We start from the raw sequence: 18,868 nt of genomic DNA, 5'->3' as shown, positions 1-18,868 counted from the left end.
AGGGTTCAAACCCGGGTTCGAACCAATGTGTTTTCGAAATTCATTTTTGAACTGTGTATATTTTTTCTGTACTGCTTGCTATGTGTTGGTTTGCAATAAAGAGTTATTGAATTGTATTGTATCATGGGACACTTGACACTAATTGACCTAGTGCCAAACTAAGCAAAGCTTGTACTATGGATACTAGGCAACGGATAAACTTACTAAAATTTAGTAACTAAATAGATAAATACATACTTAATCGAACCCGGGACCTCGATCAAGCTTCGTAGTCAGGCTCTATAACCACTTAGCCATCTTAATTATGGGTATAGGTCGTCTTAATTATGATATGAAACATTAAAAGAATCAACACAAATATCCTTGTAAAATGTCTTTATTAAAAACACTTTAAGAAAGCAGGGGGCCTACCATGATCTTTTCATAAACGATCCAAACGCAGAGCAGTTCAATTTAGGCACCTAAACTGAATCGTCGAAATTGGTACCACGACGTTTATATCTCAAACCTGAGTCACAATGATTTACAAGTGAATGAAAGACCGATATTGTCTCTGGTCCGAAACTGAAACTCTAAGTCGCGAAAGGGATGCCGCTATTATGCAACACAATATTGTATACTAAAACTCTTTATTTTGGAAAACCATAACTCTATTCATTCCGTGTTCTTAGCAACCGTTGTGTTGATTACAAATAAAATGTTACGCTGTCACTAATCCACGGTATCTTTCTCACTGAAAAACAGTTTGATCAATGAGGAGTTAGAAGCACAATGTCATGATAGTACTATGAAAAGTTATAAAACTTGAATAAATTTAAAAGTTCTTGAAATTTTAAAAATATTCCAAGTAAAAACTTAAAATTCCAAAAGAATTGTCAGAATGAGTAACTTATACTGAATCGCAAAATTTGACACTGAAGCGATTCAATTCCCACTCAAGTTAAGCGTCATGGTACGAAAACCGCTTGAAGTGAGTGAATGAAAATGTCTGTATCGCTGTCGCTGAACCGTGCTTGCACTGAATCGCAAAAATAACGTCGTGGTACGAAATAGCGATGCAGTTCAGTTTAGAGCCTAAACTGAATCGTATTAAGAGAGCGTGGTAGGCCCCCAGGGCTCTTTGACTCCCGCAAATTATGATAAGCAGCCACATCCACACTGCCCGGCTATGGAGACGGAGCCGGAGGCGGGAGCCGTGCCACTGAACGACACGGATCCGATCACCGGCACTGCACCAGTCACGACGGTGGTACCGCTCGCGTCAATGTTGCCAGCACAACCCACTTGGCCGGTGCCTTGTCCTCCGTAGCCACCGCTGTTGCCATAGCCAGAGCTGGAGAGGCTGCTGCCGTAAGAACCGGAGCTGGCGGTGGAGCTGGCCTGGTAAGAGTTAGCTTGACTGACCCTGATAGTGGGCTGGCTGACACGGCCAAGGCTCAAGATACGCGAGCCTCCGCAAAGCGCCTGCCCGAAAGTAGTCTGAAAAGACACACATTTTATTCCTAGGCATATCATGAAACGCCGGCATTTCATAATTTGGCCTGCAGTTTAGACAGATCATGAAATTACTAGGCATATCATGAAATGCCGCCGTATCGGTTCTGGCACTTCGCCGGCCGCTGCCGCGGCACGCTCGCTTCGCGCGCTCGGCTCGTGCGTCGTGATCACAATGAACACTAACCACACTGGTATAGAGCTAGGAATATCGACAAATGCGATCTAATCGATCTGCCGTATTGTTTCTCAGGAACATCGTGATATGCCTGGTCAACTTTTAGCCAATTCATGAAATGGCGGCATTTCACGATATGCCTAGGAATTTCGAGATCTGGCAAATGTTACGATTGGCCTTCGACACACACATGCCGCTGGTTAAAAATACAACAATAAAAAAATAGTTTACCTGGATCAAGCAGGCCTGGATGCAAAGTGCTAAAACGGTGAAAGGAGACATGTTGAAAGTTTGTTGTGTGTTGTAGCAACTGCAGGTACTAATAAGATGACAGTCTAAGGTTTTTATACAAATGAAGTAGCCTTGGAGGGCGAAAACAAAAAAAATGATAACATTGTTAAAGTTTCAGGTGGTCTAGTTATTAAGATAGAGTAGTTTTTGATATAAATGAGACGTGGTCAATCACCAACCTTGAACAAAGACTATTGTTTACTGATATGACTGGAATTTTTGACAAGTTAAAAGGTTTCTTATAAAAAGGGGTTAGAATGTGGAAGGATCATTCCGGAGTGAAAAAATCACCAAGTAACTACCAAAATGGTGTTCAAAGCCGTCTTTTTCTTTGCTTCTGTTCTCTTCATCCAGGTAACAATTTCGACTTCTTTTGTTTTTAACTAGGGTAGCTATTATGAATGACGTTCTTTGTTGTTGAGCTATTGATTCTAGTACGGGTAATAAATGTTGTTCTCTTGCAGTCTATCTCTGGACAGAACTGTCGTCGTATCAGCGTACCAAGCTGCGGTTCGGGGAGTTCCATCTCTAGCGGTTCTTCATCTGTCTCCAACAACGGAGGCTCCCTGATCGTGACCAGTGTCGGCCCCGTCGTTCCCTCCGGCATCTCCGTCGCCTCCGCACTGGATCTGTATGGAGAATTAGCTGTTAGCGGCGGCCTGCCGTTCCTGAGCGCCGTGGCCTTCGACGGCCAGTTCCCCACCAGCGGCTCGGGTTCCGTCTCCTACGGCTGTGGGGATGGTACCATCGCCATCACTCAAGAGACTGGCAACCCCTACGGCAACAATGCTGCCTCCGGCGGTCTTACCGCATCTCAGCTTGGCGGTTGCGGTTGCGGCAAACGTTATTAAATTGTTTTGTGGAAGCAGATAAATACTAACCTAAAACTTAACAGCTTTGAAAGACAGAATATATAACTTTTGATTTGAAAAGTAGTGATTTTTTTTCGCACATCTCATAGCCAGTACAATACAATACAAATATCTTTATTGCACACCACAAATCAATACAAAAAACTTATAATATAAACACTTAGATTCAGGGTAGATAATAGGCGGTCCTATGGCTTAAAAGCGATCTCTTCCAGAAAACCATTTGGTACAAGAACTTATGGTTATATCAAACAAAAGTAGGTGGCGAAAACAGAAACAGAAAACAAGAACAAAGAAAAATCAATAATATAAATTAAATACAAATGATATAATTATATAAATATTTACATACATACAATAGGTACTTATACAATAAATATACTACTAACATAAAATAGCAATATAATGGAATAAATAGCGTAATGGGAGAAAAGGATAAGAAATTAGGAAATAAAATAAATAAACACAGAAAGACTGAGAACAGAGTTAAGAAGCAGTGTCAAGAAGTGAGCCTTGACGAGATTTTTGAAAATAGGAAGAGATTTAGCTTTCCTCGCATCTAGGGGAAGAGAATTCCATAGAAGGATTGAAGTGGGAGTTATGATAGAACTTAGAGGAAGTATTTTATAACTCCTTGTAAAAGAGAACAAAACACGTTGACATGTTATGATTTCTTCTCTTCGGCAGTTGATACCCAAATAGAAAAAATAACTAGAGTTTACCCGCGGCTTTGCACGTGTAACCTATTCAATATAGTGAATTGGAATTCCCAGGGGAATTTTATAAAATTCCCCTGGGAATTCCCAAAATTTATATCGTGGTCTTCATTAAGGTTGTGTTAAGAATAACAGTCCAAAATTTCAAGACTCTAAACCCAGCGGTTGAAATTTCAAGATTATATCCCTATCCCGTGGGAATATCGAGATAAAAAGTACGTATGTTTAATTCACTATAATTGAAATCACGTACCACAACTCAACTCAACAAATTACATAGGTAATCTTCACTGACCTACATTATGCTGCATTTAGCTTATTTTGCTTTTTCCACTTGTACTTACTTTTAACACATCCCACTAATACCTAGTATAAATAAATACGAAAGTTTGTAAGTCTGTTTATTTATGTGTTGTTACTTCATCACGTCTAAACCGCAGAACCGATTTAGATGAAATTCGGTAAACAAATAGTTTGAGTCCCGGGGAAGGACATAGTATACTCGTAGTTTTCATACGGGAAAATTGCACAGTTCCCGCGGATAGCGATAACCGCATTCTACGCGGAGAAGCCGTGGCCAAAAGCTAGTATTTATATATATTATGAGTTATCGTTCTCCTCATACATATAACATCAGCAAAAAGTGTCTAATTGCGTTTTATGTATGTCGGCGGCCGATCGTAAAAATCCGCCAGATCACGAAATTCCTAGGCATATCGTGAAATGCCGCCATTTCATGAATTGGCTAAGGGACATCCGCCCATATCGTTCAAATCTCACCGTTTAACGATTTGCCTAGTGACGTTTAGGCAGATCATGAAATTCCTAGGCATATCATGAAGCGCCGCCATTTTCATGATTTGGCCATTTTAGGCAGATCATGAAATTCCTAGGCATATCATGAAACGCCGCCATATCGGTTCTGGCACTTCGCCGGCCGCTGCCGCGGCACGCTCGCTTCGCTCGCTCGGCTCGTGCGTCGTGATCACAATTAAAACTAACCACTCCTCGCTTCGCTCGTCGTACCTAATTTTTCTATATAAATAAGTAACAACTAGTGAATACTTTATTATCAACAAAATACTAACCTCTAAAATACGGGCAGACCCATCCATGCATGGGCAGGTCCATGGTTTTTCACACATTGTGCACAGAATACGTTTGATTCACATAAAAGAAAACGGAGCTGATGTTCAAAAGCTTCTTTTGCACTTTCTATTTTGAATCAATCACTAGTTTCGGTTTAAAGATCATTTTGTTGCGACGCCGACATTTTCACGCGCTAAACAAACACGACCGGTCAGCTGGTCGCGGCCGCCATTGCATACGCAGCGCCACCAGTGGCCATAAAAGAAACTATTTTACGATGTGCCCGGTATAGAGCTAGGAATATCGACGAATGCGTTGCTCTAATCGATCTGCCGTATTATTTCTCAGGCACATCGTGATATGCCTGGCCAACGTTTAGGCATATCATGAAATGGCGGCGTTTCACGATATGCCTAGGAATTTCGTGATCTGGCGGATTTTACGATCGGCCGCCGACATGTATAAGTAGTATAGATTAAAATCACAACTAAGTAACTGTAACTAATGATTCAAAGATAAACACAAATAATGTTTCAAAATACGTTTTATTGTTTGAGGCAAACCTATTGTAGTTTTGATTTATTGGCACCCGCAACCACACTGTCCGGAGATGGAGACGGAGCCGGAGGCGGGCACGGTGCCGCTGAAGTCGACGGAGCCGAGCACCGGCACGGAGCCGACGACGACGGTGTTCCCGCCCACGCCGATGTCGCCCGCCACGCCCACCTGCCCGGTGCCCACGCCGCCGTACGAGCCGTACGACGCGGAGCTGACCGAACTGAGGACCTGGCTGCCCTGGCTGGACACACCACTGTTGCTGCCAAAGTTGGACAGGCCAATGTTGCCCAGGCTAAGACCAGAACCACCATAGTTGGAGCAGCCAATGCTACCCTGGTTGAATCCAGCATTGCTCAGGCTGGAGACACCAACGTTACCGTAGTTGAGTCCAGCATTGCCCTGATAGGAGGACTGGCCGCAACCGCACTGCTGGCTCATCACAGACTGGAAAAGAAACAACCCGTGAAATATCCAGAACTCAGACACTAGGTGCATATCTAGCCTGGATTGATGTCCCACTGCTGGGCAATGGCCTCCCCCCCATGCCCTCTATTTCTCCCGATCATAAAACAGGCTAAAGCCAGTCCTCGAGAAATACATCCAGGCATCTAGTAGCCGCGAGAAATACACCAGCACTAATAATTTTGACTAAAAAAAACTGAAGCAGCGGTTCAACGCTGAGCTAATGAGCCCAGCACAAGCTGAGACTGGTACCCATTGCCAAACCTTTAGCAAACTACGGTATTTGTTCTTTTATTTATTTATTTTAAGTTTTTTGGCAATAAACATTTTTAATTTTCTTAACCTTTTAGTTAGGGGGACCATTTGACAAGTTAAATGTGCAAACGCAAACACAAATAATGTTAAGCTACATTATTATATTTACCTGGATCAGGCAAGCCTGGGCGAACAGAGCGAGGACCACGAAGGGAGACATTGTCAATAAAGTTCCTTGTTTCTCGAAAGAAGTAAGACTAATTTGACAAACCTTAGTTGTCCATTTATACCAATCGCTGGAACTCGTAATTAACAAATAGGTCAGATTTACGAAACTAATAACACATATAGGCAACTCATTATTAATTGAGGCACTCGTATATAGTTCTTATCGGCTTATGATTAAACACGTGCATCTGTTCTGTACCAACCCTCTAAAGGAATTATCAAATTAATTACATTAGCCTTGTGAAATTAATTGTGGTGTGTACTTTCTCTGTCAGTATATAACTTTAGGTACGGCATCTGGTAGTCATTCTACGTTTGTTACCAAGCTAAGAAACTTGAAAATGTCTTTTCAAATCGTCGTTCTGTGCGCGGCTGCGTTCCTGGTTCAGGTATTAAATCAATACGAATAAATATAAAAATGTGAATGTATGATTGTTGAAATAAAAGTCTTAATATTCGAGATATGCCGCGACATTTCAAACCGATCTGTGCTTTCTTCCGCTTGGTTTGGAACATGTTTGTAAGCCATATCTCGTTAGAATATTAATAAAAATACTGTAGTCCTCCACATCGGTTTCGATGACGGCACCGCTGACTATTATTTATATTTTAGCGTGAGTCATCTGCGTATCATCATCATAATCATCTGTGTGTCTATATTATATACGAGTGTATGTCTCACAGTGGTTTTAGTTTATAGAACGTATAATCTGAGAGGACATCTTTTACTTTTAAACAGAACTTTCTCATGTCGGGTATGTATTATAATACCGATAAACGAAAGACCGAATTTCACAAGACCTATGGACGGAAGGCCGAATATTAAAACGTCGAATGGATATATGACCGAAAGTTTGAAATCCCGAAAGTACATTTGACCGGCAGCCTAAAACCCGAAGACTACCATCCCGAAGATCAAAATACCTACACTCGAAAGGTCGAAAACTCATAATGCCGAACAGTCATAATCACTACAAGTAAAATAATCGACAATCAATATATCGTGAATCAAAATACCGAAACTGCCGTTATACCAAAGACGAAACAAATATAGCAGAAAAAGATTTGTGCGAGCGAGCGAAGCGAGCGAGCAAGAAGGTTCGCAGCAGAAGCGACTCGGATAGGTTAGGTCCGCCTTAGCCTTCGATGTTAGGTTTTTTTTTTATAGCAGGCAAGATACTTAACTGCCACTAAGAAAGTAGGTTGGATAAGATTCAACAGCAAAGATCATTTGTGAAGCAATATTATCCGGGCTGCTATAAAAAAAACCTAACATCGAAGGCTAAGGCACCTTAGCCTTCTGAACCTAACCTATCCAAGTCGCTTTTGCCTCGAACCGTCTTGCTCGCTCGCTTCGCTCGCTCGCACATATCAACCTTTTTTTTTCTTTCGGTATTTTGTACTTTCGGTATTCTGAATTTCGATTTGTTAAGTGTCGATATTTCGACTGTAGGTAATATGATTTTTCGGTATTATAATACATACCCCATTTTCGGGATTTTGTACTTTCGGTCATTTAAAAATAGATATTTCGACCTTCGGTGTATCGGTTGTCGGTATTTTGTACATTCGGTATTCTGAATTTCGATGTGTTATGCGTCGACATTTCAACTGTAGGTATTATGATTTGTCGGTCTTATAATACATACCCCTCATGTCTCTATTTAAAAAGCCAAAGCTGTCAGATTTTAATCGATTTCGCGTCATCGTTTCAGCGCATGTTAGAATTTTTGTTAAAATAAAAACAAGCCTGTATTAGAATTCAAATCAGATTTATAAATTTCGGAATACGCACACGACACATAACCATTATTTTTAAAGACAGAAAGATTTTATTTTTTTTCTTTAACTTCAGTCCATTGCTGGCCAATCCTGCGGCAGAATCAGCATCCCTCAACCCAGCTGCGGCAACACCGTCTCCGTGTCCAACAATGGCGGCTCCCTGATCGTGACCAGCGTGGGCCCCATCGCGCCCGCCGGCATCGCCGTCGCCACCGACCTGGCTCTGGCCGGAGACCTGGGCCTCAGCGGCTCGCTGCCGTTCCTGAGCGCCGTGGCCTTCGACGGCCAGTTCCCGACCGCTGGCTCGGCCGCCGTCTCTTACGGCTGCGGGGATGGTAGCATCGCCATTACTCAAGAGATAGGAAACCCCTACGGCAACAATGCTGCTTCCAACTCAGGTCTTACCTCATCTCAGCTTGGCGGTTGCGGCTGTGGAAAACGTTATTAGATTGTTTTATTTAACGATAAGACGCGTAATAAATCTTGCTGACTACCTATTTTGTTTTTCATAACTTGGCCGGTAGATTTTTTTAAGTTATTTGAACAAATAAAATATATCCTTAAATGTTCTTTTGAACTTGACTTTGAGTTTTGTTACAAATAAGTGTAAAATCAATAATTCCACACGTGTTTCTGTCTTCAGAATAATTATTTAAATAATGGTTGTTAGTGACGAACGGGGCCACGAACCTTGTACTCAAACTAAATTAACAAAAGGCACGGGCATATTAGTAGATTTAAGTAGAAGACAAGGCAGTTTAAATATTTCGAGGTTTTGCAAAACATAAACTATAGCTATTTGGGTACACATAGGTACATAACTAATTGAAATGATTTTGCACCATATCGTCAACATACGTTATTAATGCAAGTGCTTCCTACCTAGCAACTAGCAACCTTAGCGCATGCTGCTTAGCCCATATATCAAGATACGTCTATGTTTATTAATTTGCGAGACGTAATCTGCCTTTCTCCACAAATTTACTCCTTAAATAACTGTCTCGGTTAGTCTGATTCATTTCTTCATCATCATTATCACATCACCCGTAGGATGTCCACTGTTACTTTGGATATAGGCTTCCTCGTACACCTTCAGTTGCTTCGGTTGGAAGTGGCCAACGTCCACCGTGAATCCACGGTTTTAACCAGGTCATCCGTCTATCTTGTTGGTGGACGTCGTACGCTGCGCTTGCCGATCCGCCCGCGGTCTCCATTCCAAACTTTTCGCACCCAACGGCCATCTGTTCTCCGTGCTATAGTTAGCTTGACCATAGCGACTTCAACAAGCTGATTCGCTTGGCTATTTCGGCGACCCTCGTCCAGCTAAATAAAATACTGTGTGCGAAGAATTCGAAAGCGTGTAGTTAAAAGGTATTAAGATAGGAAGCAAATACGGTATGTGACAGCTCCTGAATTTGCCATATCCAAACTTATGTAGGTATTGTTACTAAAATCTAAAACTACAGTCAATATTTAGCGAAAAAAAATCTCTCCTTCTTCTTAAAAAAAGAAGGAATATGATTCGGTTGGAAATTGAATTTACAGGGTTTTTAAAAAAAACCCTATACATCTGTCTAAAAAGTTTGCTCATGCAGTGGGTATGACGCTACTTTCGTGTGACGTCACATCATTTTAATATTTATTTTTCTGTCTAACCTTTAGTTTCTAACTTATTTTGTGACTTATGTACAAACAAACGTACTATAAGGTGTTAATTAAAAACTGAAAACCTCAGACACCCCAAAAATATTTTTTTCATTTTAAGTTAGTTGACTTCATTTATTTTTGAATATCTTCATTATTTCTTCAGTAATTCTACTTCATTTCTAACTCTACAGTCATAATATGTATTTGTCAGTTTCTTTGACGTTTTTAGAAGAAAATCACACATTGACAGCAAAACGAACAGTACCCACCTATTAAATTATCGAAATAGTTACACCTATGCGATCACGCTAAAATATTTAATTGGCGCCTGTTGCAGTCGTAACTTTCAAACTGAACACAGTAAAAAAGGGATTTAAAAACACAAACACAACCTAATTTAAAACATGGTCTAATCGAATCTACTCTCGAAGACCTTGTATATAGTATATGTTAATGTGTCATCAATTATTTAGTAGTTTACTATACCTAACTGTATATTAATATTAATTCATGTTAATAAGATTCAGCGACTACGAAATCTATTAAATTGAAAATTATTAAGCTTTTTCAATTATTTTTGTTTTTTGTATTACAGTAGCAGTTGTCAGGAGTAGACGAGCCTTAAGGTAATTTTTTTACGCTTCTCATGCTCTTAAAATGTTACTTTAGTCTCTGCATGTCGGGACTAAAGCTCCTTATTAGTATCTAGGGATTAAAGTATTTTTTTTGGTAATTTACTTTAGAAACCCGTAAACAAGCAATCTCGGTATTTGTGAATTGAGGATTATTGCCATTTTCAATGATGGTGTATACTTAGTAAAATTTTAGGGCGTGAAAATAACCTCAAAATTACAACTGTGCAAAAATATAAAAAATAAACTGAGAAATATTTTTGGTTTCGGAGAAAATTGAGAAATGGAAAATGAAACAGTTGGCAAATGAAACATTTGGCAAACAATAATTCTGCAAATAAGCAAAACCCCGAATTCTATAGAAAGCTACCTGTCCCTGATTGAATTGAAACAGGCTTCTTTTATCCAGGCAAATAGTAAAGTTCCCGCGGGATAGATAGAACTCTTTAGATCGGTTTGAAAGAAAATTTTCACTGACAGGAAGCTACAATTCTTGACTAACATTGGCTGCCTACTACATCGGGAAAATGCTAAATTCTCGCAGGATATAGAAATAACTGACTTCTACACAATTAGGCCTATCAAAAAATCTTTTTAATGGGTCTAATAATAATAATAGGTTTTTTTTTTAGAAAGCTGCACTGTTTTTTATTGACATAGGCTACTTTTTTCCAGCGAAATTGTTAAATTCCCGTGGGACATGTTAAACTGTTTGGATCTATTTAAATCAGAGGCATTGTAGCTTTCTATTATTGAAAGAATTTTGACAATCAGCCCCGAAGTTGAATTAATTTTTATTCCACGGAAATTTTGCATTTTCTTCGAAGAAAAAGTAGCCTATGGCAATCAGGGATACTGTTGTTTTTCTATTGGTGAAAGTATTTTTTTAATCAGCTCAGTATTTTCAGAGATTACCCCCAAGAAACGAATAAACAAAAATAGATTAGATATTTTCGTATCCCATGGAAATTTCGATAAATCCTTCCTTAGTGCACTTCTATGATACTTTACCTACATGTATGTAAATTTTAAAATCTCACCAGTAGTGTAGGTTATGCGTTGTCTGTCAGTCACTTTAATGTTTAGTTATGTATAGATAAAAATTGTGTTACGTAAGTATTTAATGAGTTGATTGGTTCGGCGTAGGCACTTAATTTTTATTTTCGTTTTTTAGAGCATAAAGTGCTTGTTTAAAAAATATTTTTGTTAAATCTTTTTAGTTCATATTTTAGTCTCTCATCAAGTCATGTGTAGGTATTATCAGAACATACATGTAAAATTTCGTATCTGTGCTATCAACTTTTGAGGAGTTCCCTCAAGACTCTGGCTGCAGTATCAGGTGATATCTATCATATAAACGCATTGTCTTTGAAATTGAATAATCATGCAAAGATTCTTGTGTGTGCTCTTAATTTTTAAGGAGTTCCTTCTTACGAAGACGATCCTGGCCGGACTACCAGGATATTACTGCCAGATTATTACATAGACAATATTCACCAGTAGGTATGCCAAGTCTCCAGTCCATAGTTTTATTTGACGACCGGATGGCCAAGTGGTCAGAGAACCTGACTACGAAGCTTGAGGTTCCGGGTTCGATTCCCGGCCGGGGCAGATATTTGTATGAATACCTAATACGAATGTTTGTTCTCGGGTCTTGGATGTTCAATATATATTTAAGTATGTATTTATCTATATAAGTATGTTTATCCTTTGCCTAGTATCGATAGTAGGTACTGCAGCAAAACTAAAAGCCCATGAGCACAGAAGGTGCCCGTAGACTTTAGTCAGGCTGGCATAAATTAAACAACGTAGAATTTAGTTTCACAAAATATTGTTTATTAAACTTTTAAGCCGCACAAAAGAAAAAATCACAAACACAATAAAATTGTTATAAAAAATTACCCAAAGTTATATAAAAAATAAACACAAAACACAGTTTATTTAAAAAACAGACCGAAAGTCCTGTAAAAAATATCAACACATTGATAGAACACGCATTGCGAGGCGGAACATTGAATGGCTAATAAGTGTATCAGGTACAAGGAATTTAACAAATTACTGCCGAACAAATATAGTGTCCGAACAAGTCCGAAAAAAAGGAAGCGCCTATGGAAAGCCTTGAATTTGAATTTTGAAAAAGGTAAGATGAGTATTAATACGTAAGGCACTCAAAACATAAGAACCAAATGTACCCTTAACGATGAAAATCGGCTGTGAAATCCTAGTTATACCTAATTTCATGCATGAAAGTAGAAACTAGTTAACTGCCCTTAAGGAAAAAAAAGGTTACAATGCAATATTTTTTTGCTTTAATCGTAAACCAGTTTCACAAATATCACACAAGTACGTAGCGTTACGCGGCGCGACTAGTTCGAGCGAGAGACTGCGAACGTACGTGCCGGGCGGAGCGCATAACCCTACTGAGTTATGCCACGCCGGCGTGGATGTTTTGATACTTACAGAATCGCACCTATAGCGTGGAGTGCGCCACGCCTGGTAGCGTGAACGGTTTTTCTGAAAACTGAAAAAAAGCTTTCTGGGGCGTGTCATATGATTTGTAATGTAATGTTTGTTTGTTTGTTTATGTCTTGTAGCATTACAGTAAAGCTTGGACTCCTTGCGATCCCTGGATTTGCCAGTAGACTCTTGGGATGTGTTATTAGTGTTTTTAATCACTCAAAAGCTTGATAACTCACTGCGAACTGCTTGGGAAATAAGCCGTAAGGAAACAACCATTTCCAAATTCAAAGACCTACTAGAATTTCTGAATCTAAGAGTTACTAAGATTGGTTTTTTGGAATCTTTCCATACAAACCTTCCATATCAATCTTCACATACAAACCAAGCTTACCAACAAGCACACAGCATACACACGCATGCCCAATCGCAAAACCAACCGCTTATGCCAAACATTGATATAAAAACAACTTCAACATCTACTGTTATGTTAGCAAACACTAATGCACCACAGATTTTACTCTCAACAGCTATTATAAACGTCAGAGATGCTGCCGACAACTGGCACAAGGCACGCGCGCTCCTCGACTCTGGGAGTGAAGTTAATATTATGTCACATCGGATCGCTACATTGTTACAGCACAAACTTTATTACAGCGCGTGCCATATACAGGGTATCGGTAACACACATAAACATACACAAATAAGTGCAAAAGCTGATATATCCTCTAGGACAAATTACTATAATCGTCGCCTTAACTTTGTGGTAATGGATAATATAACTGTTCCTTTGCCTCATACATTTATCACCACCCATCAATGGAACATTCTGTCTGCCCAAGCTCTTAAGCTGGCAGATCCTACCTTCTTCATACCTAGCGACATAGATTTGCTTTTAGGAGCAGAAATATTCAATGATATTCTACAGTCAGGCCATATTAGATTAGGAAATAATACTGCCACAGTTGATTGAAACTAGCTTTGGATGGCAGGTATCTGGTAGCTATATTACAGATAAAAAGCTACATCCCCTCACCGGTTTACTTACGCAGCTTCATGTCTCGCAACTGGAGGTATAGAAAGGCCTACATATGTCTGTTTGTGTGTCTAGCTACTAACATTTGCATCTTGTTAGTGAATTAGCTTCAGAAGCTTTAATTTGTGCGCTTAAACGGCTAATTGCTAGAAGAGGAGGTGGTAAATACTTGTATTCAGATAATGCGTATAGGTTTAAGGGCGCTAATCATGAATTGGCTGAACTTAATCAAATGTTTAGGAATGATACTTCCTATTCTGATATTGTAAACTATTGCGCTATGAATAATATTCAATGGAAATTTACGATTCCATTAGCTAGCCACATGGGAGGTTTATACGAGGCCGGAATTAAGTCAGTAAAAGCTTTGTTAAAACGACAGCTCTGCAATGCTAAATTAACCTATGAACTTACGTATACGCTATGAACTTACGTATACGCTACTTATGCAGGTGGAAGGAATTCTAAATTCGAGGCCGCTTTGTTCCATTTCAGATTCACCAAACGATTTGGAATACCTCACACCTTCGCATTTTGCGATAGGGTCTGCAATTACTGATTTACCTGAACCTAACATGTTGGATATGAGTGATAAAAGATTAAATATGTACCAGAAGGTAACGCAAATAAGACAAATAATTTGGAAACAGTTCTATTGGAAATATACTTCTGAGTTACTACCTAGAAATAAGTTGTTACAAAGTAGAGCAAACTTAAAAGTAGGTGACACGATAATTGTTAAAGATGAGGCTACTCCGCCCTCTTGTTGGCCACTAGGAAAAGTAATAGCAGTAAATGTAAATTCTTAGGATGGTTTAGTAAGATCTGTGCTAATAAAGACTGCTAAGGGCGAGTACACAAGGCCTCTTCATAAGCTTATTTTGTTACCTAGCATTGGATCAGTGTAAATACTGTTCATATGTTTTATTTTATATGTAAGTGCTACCCTGCATTAAAGACATTGCTTATTTTAAAGGAAGTAATTAATTATTTAGAATTTCATGTTAATTTTATTCAAAACATGTAGAGTGTGGTATGTGTGTATTGAAGCGTGATGAGATGATGTACGTTTGAATTGGAACGAAGAATGAATACTGAGTTTGAGCGAAGAACAAATGAGATGATAAGGCAGTTGACGACGTATATGACGAAGAACGTAAACAGGCGTGTGTGTTTATTGTATTTTTCTATCTGACGTAATTTTTACGATTTGTATCATTTTTTTCAAATTCGCTGGCCAATAAAGGCAACTACAAACTACTGCTACGTTTCATTCACGAACTGGTTCCCACATTTTTATATGCAGTGTGTATAGTTTAATGAAATGATACAGACAAGTTTGGAGATCTATTCCTAAGTTTGTATAACTAACTTCAGATATTAAGTTTTTAATAAAAAAGCCCGGGAAAATGTTCCGAATAAAGACGGAAGTATTGCAGTCTCGTTCGCTCTCTCTCTCTCTCTCTCATGGCGTCCGAGCCGGAACCGTCGCTCCCAAAGTCGCTCCTCATTATTTTGTGATTTGAACTAATAAAAGAAGTGTTGATCTATCTCCGTGTGTCACTTGGAACCTGCCCTACAAATCCACATCAGAAATCACTATCAAAAGCGGAACAACCGTATGCTAAATTGAGAAAGAATTATTTGCCGGTGTTTTCGCCTGAGAAAGATTTTATTCTTACATTTATGGCCGCAATGATATCACAATAGAAACAGATCATAAGCCATTAATAAGCATTATAAATAAGCCATTAGCAAATGCACCCGCTCGCTTACAGAGATTGTTGCTGCGACTGCAACCTTACTCTTTTAGGCTTGTTTATAAACCAGGAAAGTTTCTATTCATCGCAGACACTATCGCGGGCGGTTGCACCGGGCGCGAGCGAGAAGTCCGACGCGCGTGACTATCTCGAGGCGCAAGCGCAGGTTTGTGCAATCACAACCACGAATCCATTAACCGACTCACATTTCATAACAATACAGAAATGCGCAAAAGATGACGAAGAAATGCAAAATTAATTAAAATTATTAAAAAAGGGTGGCCCACGCATAAAAGTGAAATAGAAGATATTTTATAATCGTATTGGGACGTGAGAGACGAGCTCTACAACAACAGCAACGCTAAATTTTTTTGATTGTATTGTATCTGGACTTGATGACATGTGCAAAATGGCGGGTATCTTGTGCGATTTGTCGAAGGCGTTTGACGTCATTAGTCATAAACTGCTTACGAGAAAACTGCCGTACTATGGCATTCGTGACACTGCTTGCAGACTGTTTAAATCATTTTTAACGGGATGTAAGCAGATTGTCAGATTATTAACAGATGGCAAAAGGTACGATTCGGATATTGGCTCTGTGCGTGTAGGCATCCCACAGGGGTCGGCACTTGGGAATACCCTTTTATTTAATTTTTATAAATGACCTTCCGTCATCAATTACAGCAGGACTGTCTGTTCTATTTGCGGATGACACTACGGTTATTGTCAGTGGACAGTCCTATGAACTGCTTGCTCAGAAAATCCGTGAGGCGTGTGATCAGCTGCACGAGTGGTTCAAGACGAATGGTTTGATGCTAAACCTTGCAAAATCCAATGTCATGATCTCCTCGGGCCGTAGTGTTGCATTGCCTCCGTGTCTTATAAATAGCCCAATGCCTGTGACAATGGAGTGCCGTTTTCTTGGTTTCACATTAGATGCTCACCTCAACTGGAAGAGCCATGTGAGTGGGCTGTGTAATAGATTGAGTGGTGCAGTCTTTGCGTTGAAGAAACTTAAACCACTGATTTCTGGGGATGCTTTGAGACAGGTTTATTTCGCACATTTCCACTCGCTGATGTCGTACGGTACACTCATTTGGGGAAACTCCACGGATGCCAATAGAGTAATGCTGATGCAAAAACGTGCCGTACGGACTCTAATCGGTGTACCACCAAGGCATTCCTGTAGAGACCTGTTTCGGAAGTATCGCATAATGACGCACTACTCAGTTTATGTTTATGAGTTACTTATGTTTGTGAGGAAACACTTATCCACGTTTGAATGCGTAAATATCCAAGGCAAAACCTTGCGTACCACAGGACGCCTTAGGACAGTCCCACGTCGCATGGCACTCTCAGGAAAGAATCCGCGAGTTGTGGGGCCTACCTATTACGAACGTCTGCCAGCCGAAATAAAAGACCTGAGCGAAGAGGCATTCGGTCGCCGGGTGAAAAGCCTTTTGATGGATAACCCTCTGTATTCTGTAAGTGAGTTTTCGGAAATAATCTTTTCTTGACATTATTTGAATATTTGTAAATATGTTTTAAGTAAATTTATTTTGTTATGACGATCCCTATTTGAGATACCATTTATTTATAGTTTTAGTTTTAGGTACTTTTCATTGACATAATTATAATTTGATTTCTTGATAACTCCCCTTGAGGACGAACTTAATTTATTTGACATTGTATTTTATTGATTGTTTTTTATATTTGCTTATTTTTACAAATTTTGACGATCTCAGCATAAATTCTTATATAATCTGACTTAATGTATTTATATAATGTAATTGTTATGTTGAGTGAATAAATAAACTAAACTAAACTAAACATCGCGCGTGGTGTAAAGTGGGGGCAGATATTTTTCATTGTAATGCCAAGTCGTTCGTACTAGTAATTGATTATTATAGTAAATTCATAGAAATATCTCAATTGCAGTCATTACAATATAGTCATGTAATTTAAAAAAATGAAAAAGATATTCGCTAGACAAGGTATTCCAGAAGTTGTGATGAGTGACAATGGACCAGAATTCTCCTCTGGCCTTTTTAAGCAGTTTTCAAAAGACTGGAAGTTCCAGCACGTGACTTCATCCCCGGGATACGCCCAATCCAACGGGCAAACAGAACGGGCTACACAGACTGCCAAACAATTAATGAAAAAGACCACATTAGATGGTACAGACTTTGATTTGGCACATTTAGAATAAGCAAACGCCAATTTGTGCAGATCTAGGGTCTCCCGCAGAATATTATACAATAGAAAGCTTAGAAGCATAGTTCCTTGTTCTCCTAAATTGTTGTTACCAAAAATACATAAAGATGCGGTGGATATCTTAATAGAACGTCAATTTTATCAAAATATGTACTATGTTAGAGGAGCTAGAAACCTATCACATTTAGTATCAGGGCAAAATGTGAAAGTTTGGCATAATGGCACTTGGATGTCGAACATGGTCATAAAAAGAATAGATTTTAAGTCTTTTATTGTAAGATTGCTAACAGGTGAAACGTTAAGGAGGAATAGACGCCATATTATTGCCGACTCAGAATATCGTAATATTTTACACAAAAAGTATTCAATGCAGTACGACGACATAACAGCTGATAACGCTCAGCTGATCGGAGCGCCAGCGCCTCCGTCACCGCGCGCCCCGCGTTCACCAAGCACCAGTATCAACAACCATGTCAGCAATTCCAACAATAATGTTTTCACTTCTCGTGCTCGTAAAATTCGTGTTTATGCTGGATCTAGGCGACCAAAATGACTTTTTATGCACTAGTGCATAAAATAAAATCTTCGTCTAAGCCCAATGTAATCAGGTGTCAACAGCCACAAACAAAGAAGTATATATATATTTTGTCATAATTTTTAATTTATATAAAATTAAAAATCAATCAAAAAAGTATTTTCTTTTTAGGGTTCCGGAGCCAAAATGGCAAAAACGGAACCCTTATAGTTTCGCCATGTCTGTCTGTCTGTCTGTCTGTCCGTCCGCGGCTTTGCTCAGGGACTATCAATGCTAGAAAGCTGTAATTTTGCACGGATATATAGGTAACTATGCCGACAAAATGGTACAATGAAAAGTTAAAAAAATTTTTTTTAGGGTACCTCCCATAGACGTAAAGTGGGGGTGATTTTTTTTTCTCATCCAACCCTATAGTGTGGGGTATCGTTGGATAGGTAGGTGTTTTCTAAAACCATTAGGGGTTTGCTAAGACGATTTTTCGATTCAGTGATGTGTTTGCGAAATATTCAACTTTAAAGTGCAAATTTTCATTAAAATCGAGCGTCCCCCCCCCTCTAAAATCTAAACCGGTGGGTGGAAAAATTTGAAAAAATTCAGGATGGTAGTAAGTATATCAAACTTTCAAGAAAAACTATAACGGCTAAGTTTGCTTGAGAGTTATT

General features: G+C 39.2%; 4 protein-coding genes across 5 annotated transcripts in view; 2 read left to right on the top strand and 2 right to left on the bottom strand.

The window, feature by feature from the left end:
• The window catches only part of LOC141443328 (chorion class CB protein PC404-like), a 15,553-nt gene extending 12,658 nt beyond the window's left edge, over positions 1 to 2,895 (top strand). Inside the window, exons 1-2 of one of the 2 annotated variants that reach the window (XM_074108565.1) lie at positions 2,237 to 2,317; positions 2,428 to 2,895. In XM_074108565.1, the coding sequence (XP_073964666.1) occupies positions 2,270 to 2,317; positions 2,428 to 2,814 (435 nt within the window). In that variant the 5' untranslated portion in view covers positions 2,237 to 2,269 and the 3' untranslated portion in view covers positions 2,815 to 2,895. Of the gene's footprint in view, positions 1 to 2,236; positions 2,318 to 2,427 lie in introns of those variants that run through there. The other variant, XM_074108566.1, reaches the window with a different exon arrangement.
• On the bottom strand, positions 856 to 2,012 carry LOC141443467 (uncharacterized). Its single transcript, XM_074108770.1, has 2 exons — positions 1,904 to 2,012; positions 856 to 1,479 (listed from the first exon to the last, which is right to left on the bottom strand). The coding sequence occupies exons 1-2, from the start codon at positions 1,952 to 1,954 to the stop codon at positions 1,135 to 1,137; spliced, it is 396 nt and encodes a 131-aa protein (XP_073964871.1). The 5' UTR covers positions 1,955 to 2,012; the 3' UTR covers positions 856 to 1,134.
• A 2,271-nt stretch (positions 2,896 to 5,166) lies between the features above and the next one.
• On the bottom strand, positions 5,167 to 6,194 carry LOC141443326 (uncharacterized). The gene is made up of 2 exons (XM_074108563.1): positions 6,085 to 6,194; positions 5,167 to 5,642 (listed from the first exon to the last, which is right to left on the bottom strand). Exons 1-2 carry the CDS (start codon positions 6,133 to 6,135, stop codon positions 5,220 to 5,222), a joined length of 474 nt encoding a protein of 157 aa, XP_073964664.1. The 5' UTR covers positions 6,136 to 6,194; the 3' UTR covers positions 5,167 to 5,219.
• A 227-nt stretch (positions 6,195 to 6,421) lies between these two features.
• On the top strand, positions 6,422 to 8,422 carry LOC141443332 (chorion class CB protein PC404-like). The gene is made up of 2 exons (XM_074108571.1): positions 6,422 to 6,532; positions 7,999 to 8,422. The coding sequence occupies exons 1-2, from the start codon at positions 6,485 to 6,487 to the stop codon at positions 8,371 to 8,373; spliced, it is 423 nt and encodes a 140-aa protein (XP_073964672.1). The 5' UTR covers positions 6,422 to 6,484; the 3' UTR covers positions 8,374 to 8,422.
• The last annotated feature ends 10,446 nt before the right edge of the window (positions 8,423 to 18,868 follow it).

Source organism: Choristoneura fumiferana, chromosome 27, assembly GCF_025370935.1.
Source record: "Choristoneura fumiferana chromosome 27, NRCan_CFum_1, whole genome shotgun sequence".
Classification (NCBI taxonomy): Eukaryota; Metazoa; Arthropoda; class Insecta; order Lepidoptera; family Tortricidae; genus Choristoneura; species Choristoneura fumiferana.
The sequence above is the reverse complement of the archived record's forward strand: the minus strand, read 5'-3'. Positions and strand labels throughout refer to the sequence as shown.

Bases quoted from the DNA above. Each gene is read 5' to 3' on its own strand.
- LOC141443467 (XM_074108770.1), bottom strand. From the start codon at position 1,954: ATGTCTCCTTTCACCGTTTTAGCACTTTGCATCCAGGCCTGCTTGATC. The intron at 1,480-1,903 runs GTAAACTATTTT...GTGTCTTTTCAG, and splicing joins TCCAGGCCTGCTTGATCCAG to ACTACTTTCGGGCAGGCGCT.
- LOC141443332 (XM_074108571.1), top strand. From the start codon at position 6,485: ATGTCTTTTCAAATCGTCGTTCTGTGCGCGGCTGCGTTCCTGGTTCAG. The intron at 6,533-7,998 runs GTATTAAATCAA...CTTTAACTTCAG, and splicing joins CGGCTGCGTTCCTGGTTCAG to TCCATTGCTGGCCAATCCTG.
- LOC141443326 (XM_074108563.1), bottom strand. From the start codon at position 6,135: ATGTCTCCCTTCGTGGTCCTCGCTCTGTTCGCCCAGGCTTGCCTGATC. The intron at 5,643-6,084 runs GTAAATATAATA...TTTCTTTTCCAG, and splicing joins CCCAGGCTTGCCTGATCCAG to TCTGTGATGAGCCAGCAGTG.